The sequence below is a fragment of the Geotrypetes seraphini genome, chromosome 6 (assembly GCF_902459505.1).
Source record: "Geotrypetes seraphini chromosome 6, aGeoSer1.1, whole genome shotgun sequence".
Classification (NCBI taxonomy): domain Eukaryota; kingdom Metazoa; phylum Chordata; class Amphibia; order Gymnophiona; family Dermophiidae; genus Geotrypetes; species Geotrypetes seraphini.
In genome coordinates, this window is record NC_047089.1 from 65,634,240 (window position 1) to 65,651,008 (window position 16,769).

Genomic DNA, 16,769 nt, shown 5'->3' on the forward strand with positions numbered 1-16,769 from the left:
ATGTCTAGTAGCACTATAGAAATGATAATTAGTAGTAATCAATATGCATGAGTTAAACTTGCATAAAGTGGAAGTAGTGTGTCCAGAGAACTGGGTTGAGAACCCCTGGTCTAAAGTAATTTTGAAAGGGTTTAAATTAGGGGCAGAAAAATACTCAGGTAGTTGTGAATGAATGTTCAATGAGCCAGATCCAAATCTGATCTCTTTTCACTTGGAAATACAAAGAAAGCAAGAGGAAACAGATGATCAAGATAAACAAAAAAAAAGCAATATCGCTTGAATGAGGGACAGAATTACTTTGCTCTTTGTTAATTATCCGTGGATGAAGGTCTATGTCTGTATTTAGGATTTAAATGTAATTCCACTTTGATCTATTTAATTCCTTAATTGCTTTGCAGACAGCATCTTTGAGTGACATTTGTGTTTGCAGGGCTTAACAGAGATTAAGGCTCATATATAATTTATGACGATTAAAATTCAGCAAAGAAATATCATTGATAAATGTTTTACTTAATCTAGTGACTTGCATCCTTTTGATGTCATACAAAGCATAGTAAATGCAGGATATTCAGCCTAGAGCAAGTTTGGCTAAAGGAGCAGATAGACTTTATATATTTAATGGAGGGAAAGTGTGGATTTACTGTATATCTGACAAGCTAAAGTTTAGTAGAACCCAGGGGGCAAGCAGTAAAGCTGATTGCTGATAGCAATAAGGAGATGAATATTTAAAAGGAAGCTTCATTGCACACACAGAAATTACAGCTGATCACTTTACATCTATTAATATGGTTGAGGGGATATTATTCTCCATAAAGTAGGATGCCCAAGAAGAGTAGGCTCAATGAGATGGCAAATTCTCATACTTTCCCCTTCAACTCAGTGCTATCGTACTACTTGAATAAAGTGTGTGAATCTCACTAACAAGATCAGTACACAGCCTATATTTAAAATAGTATATATAGAGACTAGATTATACTATGTAGGCATATTTGAGAAAAAATTTGAATTGTGATTACTGCACCTTATTAAATGGGGATGGATAATACGTAAATTCATTGAGCTTTTGACATAATTTAAGTAGACCAAATTACTATGTAATTGTTATGTAACTGAATGTATTTTGTAATTGTATTGTCCAGGAACTATTGTGAATGGTTTAATTGTTAACCGCTTAGTTATAGGAGGTCTAGACATTTTAGAAATAAATAAATGCATTTCTTCTATGTCACTTTAAGCTTCTATTAGAGGCCTTCCAAGTAAATTTCATAGCAGCGAATGGGTATAATATGAAACTATAGCCATGCAGACTTTTGATCTAAGTCGCATTAACTCTTTATTACATCACTGGGTCAGAAGAGCATCGTTTTCAGAGGTTCGTTCTATTACTGCCAGGGTAAATTAATATAGTAGTTCCTGAGCTGGCCCTGGAGGGCCCCAGCCAGGCAGATTTTTAGGATATCCATAATGAATATTCCACTGCTTCCACTATATGCAAATCTATCTCATGAATATTCATTATGGACAACCTGTAAAACCTAACTCTAAGACCAGGTTTAGACACCACTATCTTGGCAGAATGCAGGTTTAGGCTTGCCCTGAACGTTAGACTATGCAACCCTTAGATCTTGCTGGAAAACAAAATAAAATAGAAAGAAATGTTTAACACAAGTGCAGCTACTAACAATGACTTGTTTGAAATGGAGAAATTTGTTACGATCTTGGGGCAGTAGAGTCTTTGGGAAGCATGATCACTTCCACCCCTTCTTAAGGTTGCAAAGTTGAATAAAATTGTGAACAGAAAAGAAGTAATCAAATGGCTTAGCACTCAAGATATATATTTTTTACTTTACACAAACAAGCTACCATAAAATTTAGAACAAAACAGTCTCAAACAGATTGTCAGCAACTGGTTGATTTACTCGTCATCTCCTCCTCCTGCTACAGCAAAGACTACAGGTACACTGTCAACATATGTCTGGCATAAGTTACCCCCATTTTTGCCTTTGATAACCATAGAAAGTACTTGTGCATATTTATACCTGCTGAGTATACACAAATTTCTTAGCTTATTTTATATGTATATTTGATAAAGCACATAAATGGTATTCCCTTCCCATTTCCACTAAAATCAGATACACTTGTGTGCATACACACTGCACATGTATAAATGTATGCACAGTAGCATTTTATAAATGGCTACTTTTGCACAGAAATTAATTTTAAAATTCCTTTCTAAATCTGCATAGACCAGCTTTGAAGTAGCTGTTTATGAACCACAGGGTCATCTGGTGGAGTCTGTATATCTGAACAGCAAGTACAATTCTTGTATCAATGATTTAGATCTCTGTGTACATATGCACTGCTGGCAATACAATGGGTTGTTATGCAGATCTTTGTCCAATTGTGTTTCTGTTGTGTTGGCATTCATTTGCAATTTGTAAATTATTGTTTTAGTAATTTTTGAGTGTTGTACAAAAGGTAATATAGAAAGTATCAAATAAACATTAAACATATGTCATAAGTCAATATTTGCTTCTGTAACTTTTCCAAGAATATAATTCTTTCAATTTCTAATATTTCATTTCAGACATTCATATATTAATATACTTTTTATGGACCTCAGCAACACCCTCCTCCAACCGTTATTTTAATTTTTTTTTAAAACGGGGAGCTTCACAGGTGTATTTTTCCTCACTGGTCCTTACTGGTTTTGTCAATACAAACTTTTTTTTTTTAAACTTTTTTAATTTTTTCTAAATTTAAGTATGTACTTATCTTTTTTACTAGTGCAGCGGTAGGACCCGACATGTTTCGCATCCGCTTCGTCAGGGATCCATACAAACCGTTAACATCCACCCCGCTCTAAGTTTAAATCGCAAAGATCACTTAGAGCGGGGTGGATGTTAGCGGTTTGTATGGATCCTGACGAAGCGGATGCGAAACATGTCGGGTCCTACCGCTGCACTAGTAAAAAAGATAAGTACATACTTAAATTTAGAAAAAATTAAAAAAGTTTCAAAAAAAAAGTTTGTATTGACAAAACCAGTAAGGACCAGTGAGGAAAAATACACCTGTGAAGCTCCCCGTTTTTAAAAAAAATGAAAATAACGGTTGGAGGAGGGTGTTGCTGAGGTCCATAAAAAGTATATTAATATATGAATGTCTGAAATGAAATATTAGAAATTGGAAGAATTATATTCTTGGAAAAGTTACAGAAGCTATTGGTTTAGTTCCAAGATTTAAGACAACAGCCTTTATTTAGTGTGGGATAAGTCAATATTTGTTCATATATTTTTTAACTGTCTTTTGGTTTTCAACAATGTAATGTGATTATTTTTAAAAGGGTCTTTGCAGGTCTGAGTTTAAACTGTAGACAACTTTCCATATCGTTAGTTTTCATTGGTGTCACATCTGCAGGTCTAGCTTGGATAGTTTTATGAAAACCATGATTGTAGGTGTGTAAAAAAGAATAGAAACTCATAACAGAAAATGTGCTATTTGTACATTTTGTAAAATAGTATTATAACCTCGCTCTCAAGGTTTTCTTAAACTTTTGACTATTACTACCTTGAAATGACTGTTTTCCAACAAATGAATTTCTCTACATTTAAACACATTTTTCAGAGAAAGCTATTTAACAATCCTTTAGCCCCTCTGCCTGTAGTTTTTAAAGCCAAACAAGGGAAATAGGGAATAAACTATACAAAATATTTCACTTTCCCATAAGCGAATTATCACTGGGGAAACATGCATTCAATCTCTAGCTTTTTTTCCTATTAGACGCAGACATTAGGGCTCAGTTTTATTACCCCATCCTACTGTTTCATTCCTTGTTTTGTCTCTTTTCTTAGGCAGTGATGATGTAACTTTACCCTTCTATCCTTCTCGTTTCGTGTATGTCTTGATAGTGTTAGTTTTATTTCTTATTTAAACCTGTTTTATGAAGTTCTAAATCGCTTAGTAACTGGAATAAGCGATTCATCAAATATAAATAAAAACTTGAAACTCAAAACAAACCGCATATGTCATATAAGCAACTAAAAAAACGTCATTCCAGAGTGTTTGATGTTTTGTTTTAGTGGGCAATAGCATTTTCCAACAGTTTTTCACTTGGGACACAGTTTTCCATATCGTTTCATTTTGGTTATTTTCACATTTCTGAATGCACATATTTAAATAGGAGGAGCGAAATGATGCGAGTCGTTGTAAGTTATGTTGTAGCTCACTGACGATGGTCAGTCCACCTCTTTTGTAAATCGTATAGAACCAAAAGGTTTTGCAATCTATAATAATAAAATGCTAAGCGCACATGCGCACTCTCACCGCATGTTCCCTGAGATCTGATCTGTCGGGATGTGGCTGGTAGGAGTGCGCATGCGCGCCAGACAAGCCTCCCTGCTCTCCACCTCGCGCTGCTGAAAGGATTCCGAGGAAAGCGGTGATGGTGAGGGGAGCCGCCGGGGCACATTCAAAATTTAACTTCGGCCCCACACTCGCGACTCGGAAAATTTAACTTCGGCCCCCACACTCTCGGCTTGAAAGAAATCGCGCCGGTGATCGCAGGCGGCTGAGGCCCGCAGCCGGTCTGTGAGAAGGGGGCGGAGCTCCTCTGCCAAGTCTGTCCTGGCAAACGGAGAAAGGGGGGAGGGTGCAAGCTCCTACAGAGCCAGTGAGAGAATGTCTTAACCCCCCAAGCAGGAAAGGAAAAGAAGTGAAGAGGTGGATTTTTCTTCCAGGTCCCTGTGACTTTCCTTTGAAGTGGTTTGTGCTCCAGCTCTTCTCAGGTTTCCCAACTTTGCCCATTCAATTTGTAACATCTTTCAATCAATGTTAACCGGCAGAATATTGTTAAAAGAAATGACCCTTGAAGGTAGGATTGCCTATTGGCTCTGCAAAATAAGATTTTGGAAGGAAAGGGGGTATAATGATGGACAGGGAAAAGCCAAGCCCGCAAATGAAAAATGGGCAAGAACTGCATGCATATATATATATAGAGAGAGGCATATATATATATATATAGAGAGAGAGAGAGAGAGAGAGAGAAAAAAAAAAAAAAAAGGTGACAGGTAGCAGGATACAGATGTTTCAGGTTTGGGAGGAAAAAGAAAGACAGAAAGAAAGAAATACAGAAACAGGCTAAGGAGAGGGAGAGAAAGAAAGAAATACAGACACACACGCACACACACCGCATCCGCCTATTTCCTGCGCTCCTGGCATCGGCAACAGAGACCTGTTCGGTGCTTGCTCATCCTGAGTCTGAGGACTACTGCACTAATATCACAACATCTATCGACCCAGCTTTTTCTTCAGAGTTTCACACCGGGGCCGCACAGTCCGAGTGCTTTGGGGATCACAACAGCAGCAATGCAGAAGTTCCCTGTTTGCCATAGATCTTGCGGCACCAAAATTGGTACCGGGTGGTTTTTGTGCAGAAGAGGAACACTGACAGTCAACGCATGCCTCGTCTATGGCAGTCATCTTGGAGCAGTCGTTCGGGGTAGCAACTGGAGCAAGGGCAGTGAGTCGTAAAGATTTTATAAAGAAAACCATCACAGAGAAGGAGACTTGAAATTGAAGCTGAATCTTTAGACTGAAGTCAATGTTTCTTATTTTTTATTTTTTCTAGTTTATTTAATTATTTTTAATCTTATTCATTGTTTTTGCCAGTTGTTTTTTTGTCTTGTTCTACTTCTACTATTTAAATCACTCCAAAATTCCTTGTTCAACAGTTCCTCCATATGCATCTATATCTTTCTCTTCTCTCTTCTGCATTCCAAAATACTTAATTCAATACAATCTTGTTAGAAAGTTTAATTTAATTTAATCTGTACTTTGTACTTCTCTATTACTCTTTAGGTACTTTAGTTAGATTGTGAGCCTTCGGGACAGTGAGGGAATTTTTCTAAGTACCTTCCTTACTTATAATTTAATGTATATTTTCTGTAACCGCTTAGAACCTAACGGATGTAGCGGTATATAAGAAATAAATTACATTACATTACATTACACACATATTCTAGCACCCGTTAATGTAACGGGCTATAAGACTAGTATAAAAATACAAATTTATGTTATGTTTTAGACTCTCATTTGTCTTGTACACTTACAATCATTGATACCTCCTCGTTCATAAAAATAATTGGGGGGTTGCTTATTTGTGGAGAACTGTTTCCCTGGAGATAGTTCACTTATGGGGAAGTGATAGATTTAAAAAGGGCACACTTGGGGCTCCTTTTATCAAGCCGCGCTAATGGTTTAACGCGCGTTAAACCGCTGGCTGCGCTAGCCACCACCGCCTCCTCTTGAGCAGGCGGTAGTTTTTGGCCAGCGCGGAGGTTAGCACGTGATGAAACGTCATGCGTGTTAACCCCGCTAGCGCGGCTTGATAAAAGGAGCCCCTGGAGGTGTCTTCTGAAAAGTTGTCGTTATTTAGTCAGCTGTCTGTCTTTGTTGTCTGACCTACACCACAAACCAACAAAAAAATTAATGAGTCATCTTACTAAGGTGTGCTAGAATTTGGATTTAGCACATCTTAACATGTGACTATCCCGCACACTAAACCTAGATTCAGCGTTTTACGGCATTTCAAAATCTTTTTTATATAAGGATGTGTGCTGTCATTAGAGCGCATTACCATCACAAACTAACATGGGAACACTGAGGCCCAGGTTCTCTAAATGGCGCCAGTATTTTAGGCGTTAGTAGGTGCCCAAGATCAGTGATAAACACCATTTAAATGACATTTTTCATTGATTTTCAAAGCCCTACCGGTGCCTATAAAAATAAGTGCCAGACTCGTGCCTCCATAGGCACTTTACAGCATCTAACACCACTGTAGGCATGGCTAACACTAGAAGTGGCACCGTATTGAACCTACAGAAATGTAATTCACATCAAAGGTAGGCACTGGAAATGTAGGCCTGAAAAACCCTGTCCTACATTTCAGGTGCTTACCTTGACACATGATTGGCGGCCACCGACAGCGGTGCCAGTTATAAAATACAAGCCTTACCGTCTCCTGTTTAAGAGAAGCTAAGTGCTCCTGCATTAACTCCCCTTTATCCAATTAGCAAGTGGTAATCCAAACATGCTAGCTGGTTAAAGCTTCCATATCCATTCTCAGCCCACGATATGCTCTCTCAAAAAAACTTTTTCAAAAAATATGTAACATGCAGGTTAGTGCACTAACAAGCAAAATATTGCAATATGCTTTCATGTATTTTGTCATAGCTTTTTTTTGTGCATTAGATACAAATTAGGGCTTAGTAAAAGGGTCCCAAAGGTTGACAATGTCCAAGTTAATGAAAACAAACACTATTAACACAAACTTCCTTTATAAATTTTTTCAAAAATTTATTTGTGTATATAAAAAGAGACATCAAAATTTGAATGTGGTCATTGTTACTTATTGGATCAAGAGAAGTAGAGCTCATTATTTTGAGACAAGAAAATGTATTTTTCTATACAGGGGTTTTGAAGTAGTAATAGGGAAGTTTGCCATTTTGAAACTATAAAAGATAATGTTTTTTTCATAGTATCTGAGCTAGAATGCCACCACAGCTAAAGCCAATAGATAAAGCTAAACTGAAACCATATGGACTAATTTAACATAACCACTTGGAAATTACCTAACCTAGGGCCAGATTCTCAAACCTCTTTGGTAAAATCCGATGAGCCGATGTTGTGGCCAGTGGGGGGCAGGCAGGGAGAGAGGAAGAAAAAGTTGGACTCATGGAGGGACAGGGAGAGATGTTGGTTGGGGAATGGAATGGGGTCTGGAGGAGAGGAAGCATGCAGGAGGCAGAAAGAAATATGAGCAGAAGTCAGAAGGAAGTGCAACCAGAGACTCATGAAATCACCAGAAAACAAAGGTAGGAAAAATGATTTTATTTTCAATTTAGTGATCAAAATGTGCCAGTTTTGAGAATTTATATCTGCTGTCTATATTTTGCACTATATTTGTCTATTTTTCTATAGTTTTTACTGAGCTGAGATGCATATTTTAAAGTCATCTGCCTTGACCTCTTTGAAAAAAACCTAAATATAAATAATTAACATTTTCTCTGCATACAGTGTGCTTTGTGGTTTTTTTTAAATTTTGTGTGCATATAAAAATGGATGGAAGAAATTGCATTACAATTAGTACTATTATTATGGGGGTGGAGTCAGGGGCGGATCTTGGGTAGGTCTGGGGAGGAGCTTGGGCAGGGGTACTCGGTTGGTATTTGTTAGGCTTAGGGGGTACTTGGCTTGAAAAGGTTGAGAAACACTACCCTAGTAGATAGGAGATAAAGAATGAACATGTATTAAAAACTAGACAAGCAACCAAGACATCATCTTTCATATGATGACCTGAGAAAGCATCCCAGCCAAAAGTAAGACAGATACTGATGTACCAAATGACATTGCTTAGATCCCATCATAGGGGATCCTTCCCAAAAGCAGAGTTGGCAAGGAGTTGGTAAGCAGATCCTTGGGCAGAGCTGTAATTATGTGTGGTGCAGTGGTTAAAGCTACAGCCTCAGCACCCTGAGGTTGTGGGTTCAAACCTACACTGCTCCTTCTGATCCTGGACAAGTCACTTAATCCCCCCATTGCCCCAGGTACATTAGATAGATTGTGAGCCCGCCGGGACAGAAAGGGAAAATGCTTGAGTACCTGAATAAATTCATGTAAACCATTCTGAGCTCCCCTGGGAGAATGGCATAGAAAATTGAATAAATAATAAATAAAGCATAAGTTCAAACAGGAAGAAGCTTCAGATTGCAGCTCAAAGACAAGGAAGGTCCAAGGAAGAATGAAAAGAGAAAGACCTTGTGAGGGGACAACCTCTGACCATTGACGACTAGGTATCACGGGTGTCCATGCTGAACCTTGATGATGATATGCTAATTAGGGGACCAAAAGTGGTACTTGAAATGTCTGCATGGGCAGGTCACTAATGGGAAGTACAGATATTATAACACTACTGTTTTAAAACCACAATAACCATGTTCAGTTTCTGACATATCTTTGGTGGTAAAATTTGTTTTCTATTCAGTATTATTAAACTTCTCAGTAGTTCAGAGGAGGTCAGTTCATGAGGGATACCTTTGCTCTGACAATACTCTACTGATATAAATATAGCAGAATGTACAGCAAAATTTGAATTTAAGCAGGGTATTATCGCCCACAACTAGAATTTGTTTTTTTCATCTTATTCAGTACTCCACCAATAACTTGTATATGCCTAAACTTGTACCCCGCAGAGTGATAATTTACCCTGTCATTGCATATGATTGTTGCAGTTGTCCAGGTCTCGACACAACTGGGTAGGTAGAACCAACATTTCAGCTATCATGCTGTGGCTTTCTTCAGGGTGTGCTCTAAGATCTGTAGTTTGTCTTTATATATAGTGGGTCCTCAAACCCGATTGGCTGGGACTTGAGGTGATTGAGGCAGGAAAGTCCATTGATCCATGAATCTGAATTTTGGTGAGAAAGTGGCTGTCACAAATTTGAATTTTAGTGGGAAAAACAAATGTGAATTTGGCAAGAAAGTCCATCGGTCACAACTTTAAATTCTGGTGGGAAAGAGGGTAGTAATTAATTGCAACAGTTCTGACAATTTCCCCCCCCTCCCACACACCACCCCAGGTCAGAACTGTCCCAATTAATTTCCAGCCTCTTTCCTGTCAAAATTCAAATTTGTGACCAATAGACTTTCCTGCCTCAATCACCTCAAGCCCTAGTCAATCAGGTTTGAAGACCCACTGTATATAAAGACAAACTGCAGACCTCATGGCACACCCTGAAGAAAGCCACAGCATGATGGCTGAAACGTCAATTCTACATACCCAGACACAGCAAGATCCAGACAACTGCAGCAATCATAACACCAGCCGCAGAAGCCTAAGAGAACGCCACTACATACGTTTCTAGGTGAAAAATGTATCATGTCCAACAGAGTAACAGACCAAAATTGGGTGAACTAGATCAGAGATAGACAAGGCATGCGCATGACTTAAAAGTTTGATTTACAGTGCACTAATCAAATATTTGTTGAGCCAGAAGACATTCCACATAATATTAAAGTGAGGAATCTGTGTGCTGATTCTATTATTTCCAGCAGGTTCCATTGTACCAAATTACATGTTTTGTTTCAATTGTAATTTTTGCAGTTGAGAGACCCAAAGATTTCTGAAAGACCAAAGGTACAGATATGCAAGATAGAGCATTATCTTCACTTACAAAACACTTCAATCCATAAACTCCTACAGCAGATTCAGAATGTGCTAAAACACCCAACTCGCCTTCTGGTTGAAACACTACGGATCCAGGATCTCATTGCTCAGTTCCAGTTGGCCAAAAGAAAGAGAGCAAACCACAACATAAAGAAATATGACTCCTTGACATCAGTTCAGCAGATACCATCTCAAAGTAATACAACTAAGCCTTATAGCACATATAAATAAGGCATATTACGCAAGACTGTTAGTTCTTAATATGATGTAGAAAGTAAAGAATTGTTCCAGAAGAAATAAATGGACTGCCACGTACAGAGCCAGAAGATCATCAAAGCAGCACAAATGATTCCACAAGTATATCAAAATAATAAAAATTATTTTCATTCAAGAATCAACTTCCAGAGAACAGCTACAGAGTTCATTTTAGAGAAGCGCCATGAGTCACATTTCTAGTACAAATAGCTTATTAGAATAGTTCACCCACATTACTAAAACAAAAAAAATATTTGCATCATTATGCTTTGTCTGTTGTAAATATTAAAAATTTCTCTTTTAATATATTCTTGACTGGTCTTCAAAAAGCTCACGCATGCTTTACTTTTAAGTTTTTTTAGTGGACTTAACCCCCCCAAGCTGGTAGTGCTCTTTGTAGATGTCATACTTTTTGCACATCGCTAAAGGTGGAATGTTCATAGTTGGTTCAAAACGTGGGAACATTGCACGTAATGTGAACTTTAAGTTAACTGGTAGTTGATTTACAAGAACAGTGAGGCATGGAACTATTAATAAAAAGCTATCTAAGTTGGACTTGTTTCCTAACATGAAGGTCAATTTTTTTCAACTGTTAAAGTAGCATGAAATGTATTATACCTGGAGTGTTCCTTTTGATGTCCTTCCCTTGAAATATTCCAAAGTTTGTCATCCATGCACATGGGATTCCCCTTTTCTGTTGGGCTGGTCTCCTTTTTGCATCAAGATCTACTTGGCTTCCCTGGGTACTGGTCTTTTACCCCTGTTGGTTTGATGCTATGTTCCTCAAAAATCAAGCTCCCAGGTTCTTCTTAACAACGCAGGAACTTTCTTCTGCTCAGTGTCACCCGGCAGATCATGAAAGTTTCTTACCTGTATCTCTCTCCCAGCCTATCAACAGTTGTGTTGTAATGTTCCTTTTCCGACCCCTCTTTTTATTCTACAGTCTATCGGCTACCCTTAATCCTCTTTGGCACTGTGTCATAAAAAATAAAATTGTATATAATCTTGCAGCACTAATTTTTCCTAAATAACCATACTCTCCAACATACAGTGAAATGTCTTACTTTATGTTCATAAACTTGAGTCATTATATCCAACCTAGATCAATTTGCTCCATGATGCTTATTAGTTTGATATACCACCTTTCATCATATATAGCCTATCCCCAAAAGGCTAAAATGCATTAAATATAAAAAAGGACTTGTAATGTTGCAAAAAACCCAAAACAGAGCAGAGCATTGATTTTAGTCATTGATTTCAACATAAACTGTTCAGCCAATGTTTCTCCACAAAGTCAATGGGTACATCAGTAAATGCCAGTGCCTCATGGACAACCTACTCCCATATAAATAATACAAGCTTTACCCCTTCAGTATGGATTACTTCAACTAGCAAATCATCCGATTGCAAAATTTTTAGTGCATCAAGAGCTCTTTTAGACTTGGCCAAAAATTGGATTGGAGGGGTCCCACACGGTCTTACCAATCCTGTTTAGTGCATCTAGCTCCCCATTACCACTGTGAACACTGGTGCTCTGCTAAGACTTCTTGATCTCGATGAGTACCCTATAAAATCAAAAGAGGCAATGCCTTGAAAGTGTGATATGCTGTTTTTTCAAGGTGTTTTCGTACAGGAGCTTAATTCAGGTTGAGGAAAAGGTTTCAGATTCTTGAACACTTTTGGAAGCCCCACTGCTCTTCATGATTGAACAGATCACCACCTTTTTAGCAATCTGCACTACGAAGTGCAATCATTCCCCAGAAGCTTAGGCCTCCACTAGATGAATAATGGCCAAATGTGGAGTTTTTCTCAAATATCTACTGTTGAAGTAAAGGCTACTGTATGTGTGCCTTTCAATCACTCAAAAATTCAATTGAAAGGACCCAGATAAAGATACAGATATAAAGAGTAGACAAGAAGTAGAGCCTAACTATATCCTTCATTATGCTCCACTCTTTCTCTGATCCTACCCACCTAGATCTGCAGCTCTTATTTGCCTATCTGAGGTCTCTAGTCTAAATAGATTTACTCTTGTTCAGAGCAAGAGTAAGACCCAGGAGCCTCCCCGACACCTGCATAGGTCTCATTATGTCATGAGAGGAATTTATTTTCCCCTTCCATGAGATATCACTCGAGCTATTTCAAACCTTCATCATTCCTTTCACTCTAGTCTAGTCAATTCCATTGAAAAGGAAAAATAGAAAAGTTGCTGAGCATTTCAGAGCAGTTTCAGGACAGTTTTTAAAGAGGTATTGTGTAGTAATGTAGTCCTACTAAGGCACTTTTCTGCTGAGAAGCCATTTTGACAGTCCATAACAGCATACTTGATTAGACCAAAGGACCATGAAACCTATTAATTCCTAACATTTGATTTGTTTTATTGACTGCCACCACATATTGAACTGAGGATTTCAATGTACTTGTTGACAGTGACCCAATATCCTTTTTCTTGTTGGCGATACCTAAACAGAACCCAGCATCGTGTACCTTTAGTTTGCTTTAATTTTCCCTATATGCATCATTTTGCATTTTCATATTAAATTTCATCTGTCAAGTAAATTCCCAATCCCCCAGCCTTGCAGAGTCCAGCTGCAGTTGTGATTTAACTATTTTGAATAATTTTATATGATTAGCATCTAACTTGATGCTCTACTTTCCAGATCATTTATAACGGCTAAAAAGTACTAGTTACAATACCAACTCCTTGGGCAACTTCACTATTTGCCTTCCTCCATTCAAAGAAATGATCACTTGATCCTTTCCTGTTTCCTTACTTTTGGTAAGTTATCATCTACAACAGGGCATTACTTCCTATCCTATTACTTATTTTCTGATGAGTTTTTTCCATGAGGGATTTTGTTAAACACCTTCTGAACATCCAGGTATATTATATTTTCCAACTCATCCTAATCCATGTGTTAAACACCTTCATAAAAATCTAACTGATTTAATAAAGGGAAGTAAGGCTTTACAAATCCATTTTGGCTTTGTAATATTGTTACAAAAAGATTTTATCATTTGCCCAGCACCAGCATCAGGTTCACCCATCTGTAGTTTCCATCCTGTGTTTGCCAGAAAGGATCAACATGCAGATAAGATAACCTAATTTGCTTATGTGTGTGTGTGTGTGGGGGGGGGGGGGGTTCTTGGCCAATACATGGAGAAAAGGTATGACTGAGCCTTAGAAGCACAAACTAATTCTCCAAATCAGAAAAGTAGGTCTCTAGCATGTCTCCAATGTCCTTTGGTATCTACCATCCTTCCCTGCCCCACATCATAGACTCAGATGTCCAATCTAATGCGGTGAAAATATGCTACCTGACTAAACATCTGGTGATGATCTGGAGTTCCAGGCTCCATATCCCAGCTTCCTAGTACTAGCAAAAAAAAACAAAAACCATACTCTTCCCACAGCCCTCACAATGAACTTATGAAATAAATCGCCACCTAAACCAAGACAATTCTTTGCTGACCTGATTATCGCTGAAATCAAAGAACATGAGACATTAGTGTCACTCATCCTCATCTCTCTGAATGAAAAGCTTTTCAAACAAGACGTACAACATATGACACTTAGGCTTCCCAGATTTGATATCCAATTACTTACACATAAAAGCAGATAGAAGACAATTTTTTTATTTTATTTTAAAAAAACCCATATATTAACAGCATGTTCATAGTTAAGAGAATATAAAGTATCTTAAATTAATCTTTTGAAATTATGTACATTATTTGTATCAGAATGTAAGCATTTGAAACTGAGTCTTTATTCTTCCTTAGATTGTACACCGATTCACATTGTTCAGCTTTATAGTTCTGTATTTTGATAGTGAAAAGATTCCAAATAAATGAACTTAAAAAGGCTTATTTCACATACTGTTTCTGTACAGCGAATGGAAGCTTTATACAGGAACCATTCCCTCATCTCTGTAGGAAAGCAATACAAAATAAATCGTATATATATATATATATATATATTTACAAGGCACTGAATAATATTTTACAGTCTATCTTTGAGAAGATATTTATGAAGCTAAGCATGGGGTTAGAGAAATATAAATGCCCTTTGCTCTATCAGGAACAACTATTTAACTTATTTTTAAATTGCAAGGTTAACCATTTTGAAGGTTTACTGCAGCGAGTTAATTTCAATTAATATCATAAATTGTTTAATGTCTCCAACTCTCAAAACTTATCTTAATAACATTTTTGTGCAACATACGTTATCAGCCCTCAACCCTGTAATTTGAGTACTGGATTCTGATCTGGCTCAGATCTTTGATTTTAGACACCTACATTGGATGTATTAAAAAAATCTCTTAAGCAAATGTTAGTGTTTCACCCACTTTACAATCAAGTTTCTCAATCTTTAGATTAAAAACAACTTTTGAGCATCCTGGAACACAGAAACATTATATAAGGTATCATTTACCGTACAACACTGTCTAATCGCAATTAATGAGCAATCTTGTGCTTGTGTCCATACTCTTACCATGCTTCATGTCTGTCCAATTACACCCTATTTCTTTTTCATTATTTATTGTATTGTTTCATTTTCTTTATTCCTCTCTATCCAAAATAAGATTTCTCTCATTATTTATTTTATGTATTCACTTTAAATAAAGGGAACGTGCAACTGTGTTTCCCGCATCTCTTTCCCATTTGTGGTCCATTTTAGCCATGTGGCCTGAGAGTTCTCTATTTACAGATCTAACCACCATAGCCTCTAATCCTTTCAACAGGTCTTGCTCGCTGCCACTCTATGGCTGTAGCTCTTAAAACTGTTTTTTGGGTTTGTTTGTTTTTTGTATCCTCAAAATCTCAAATATGTTAAAGAGAATATTGCTTTGCAGTCCTGCTGCACTGCAAATCTCTATTTCTATACAGTCATACACATCTGATAGTAGTTTCTTCTCAAAGGCCTCTTAGCTAGAGAAAATAGAAGGCACTCCAGTATTCATTAAGCACTACTGTCTTCTCTGAAATCCCAAATACTAACTGAGCAGGCCTGACAGGATAACTATACTATGCAAACATGATGCATCAAAATTGAGACCATCCCAAAACTATTTTTATGTATACGCATTCCAAAAGGGTTTAAGTTGCATCTCATGCTCGCACTACTGCCTCTACTCGAAGAGTTAAGAATTTTTTCCTGTTGTTTCCTTCAACAATGCACTTCCCCTAGCTTGTTTTAACATTTTTATTACAATAAAGCTCTTATACACAATGTACAAAGCTGGAAGCAATGAGCAATGCTACATTTCCTTTGGATGCTCAAACTAAAAAGCACAGGCAATTGGAGGATCTGGGGAAGTCCGTGGTCTTCTTTAAACAGAAGTTACTCTTTGGCAGGATGAATAAGGTTCTGAAACCAAGAACACTTGCCCCAGTTGTAGAGGGGAAACCATAGTTATTGTGCATCAGATGCAGAACTGCATGAAGTCTCTGAACATAGCACGTAGGGAGTCGCATGAGGCTCTCATACAGAAGAACTGCTATTTACTTCAAGCTGCTCCCAAATTTGCTTCGCCTTCACCAACACATTCAAAACTGGCTTTCCAGCACATTCATTTAATATGCTATTTAGATAGCGACAGCAATAAATTCACCTGAAAAACAATTGAAATATGAGGCTGAAACAAAAGCTACTAAGATAAAAGCAACACAATAAAGAGAAGCTATATAATACAGGAATAAAAAGGGTGGTGGGACTTCTGAAACTAACGGATATGAAACTTTCTGTAGGGAGCACCAATACACTTGGATTCTCTAGGGCCAGCCACACTAAACTGGTTCATTTGGTTAGCTTCTTGCTATGAAAGAGAGAGAGAGAGAGAGAGAGCAGCACATAATTCTGAGGCAGTCTGTTACCTACACGTGGTCTATGTTGTACTACAGGGCTGCCAAAGTCCGGTCCTCGAGATCTACTGGCAAGCCAGGTTTTCAGGATATCCACAATGAACATGCATGAGAGAGATTTGCATACCAAGAAGGCAGTGCAGGCAAATCTCTCTCATGCATATTCATTGTGGATATCATGAAAACCTGGCCTGCCAATAGATCTCGAGGACTGGACTTGGGCAGCCCTGTTGTACTATTAGGGAGAATTTACACTCTGAAAAAGTGCATCAAGTATTTTTTGAATTCTAAAGAGCAGTGATAGATACAGTATATAGTCTGAGTTTAGATGCACTTTATCAAACTGTGGAGTCCTTTTATAAGCATGCAGGAAAAGTGATCTTAGTGTGGACTTGTCTGGCACTAAGGCTACTTTCTACCACAGCTGTAA

At 37.7% G+C, this 16,769-nt stretch overlaps 2 protein-coding genes across 4 annotated transcripts in view; one reads left to right on the forward strand and one right to left on the reverse strand.

Moving 5' to 3' along the window:
* ERICH6B (glutamate rich 6B) overlaps window positions 1-11,353 on the forward strand; it is a 132,650-nt gene extending 121,297 nt beyond the window's left edge. For all 3 annotated transcript variants that reach the window (XM_033950522.1, XM_033950523.1, XM_033950524.1), the window contains one exon: window positions 10,160-11,353. In XM_033950522.1, the coding sequence (XP_033806413.1) occupies window positions 10,160-10,453 (294 nt within the window). In that variant the 3' untranslated portion in view covers window positions 10,454-11,353. The remainder of the gene's footprint in view (window positions 1-10,159) is intronic.
* Window positions 11,354-14,609: 3,256 nt separating this feature from the next.
* The window catches only part of COG3 (component of oligomeric golgi complex 3), a 139,543-nt gene continuing 137,383 nt past the window's right edge, over window positions 14,610-16,769 (reverse strand). The window contains exon 23 of the mRNA XM_033947430.1: window positions 14,610-16,089. Within this exon, the coding sequence (XP_033803321.1) occupies window positions 16,060-16,089 (30 nt within the window). The 3' untranslated portion in view covers window positions 14,610-16,059. The remainder of the gene's footprint in view (window positions 16,090-16,769) is intronic.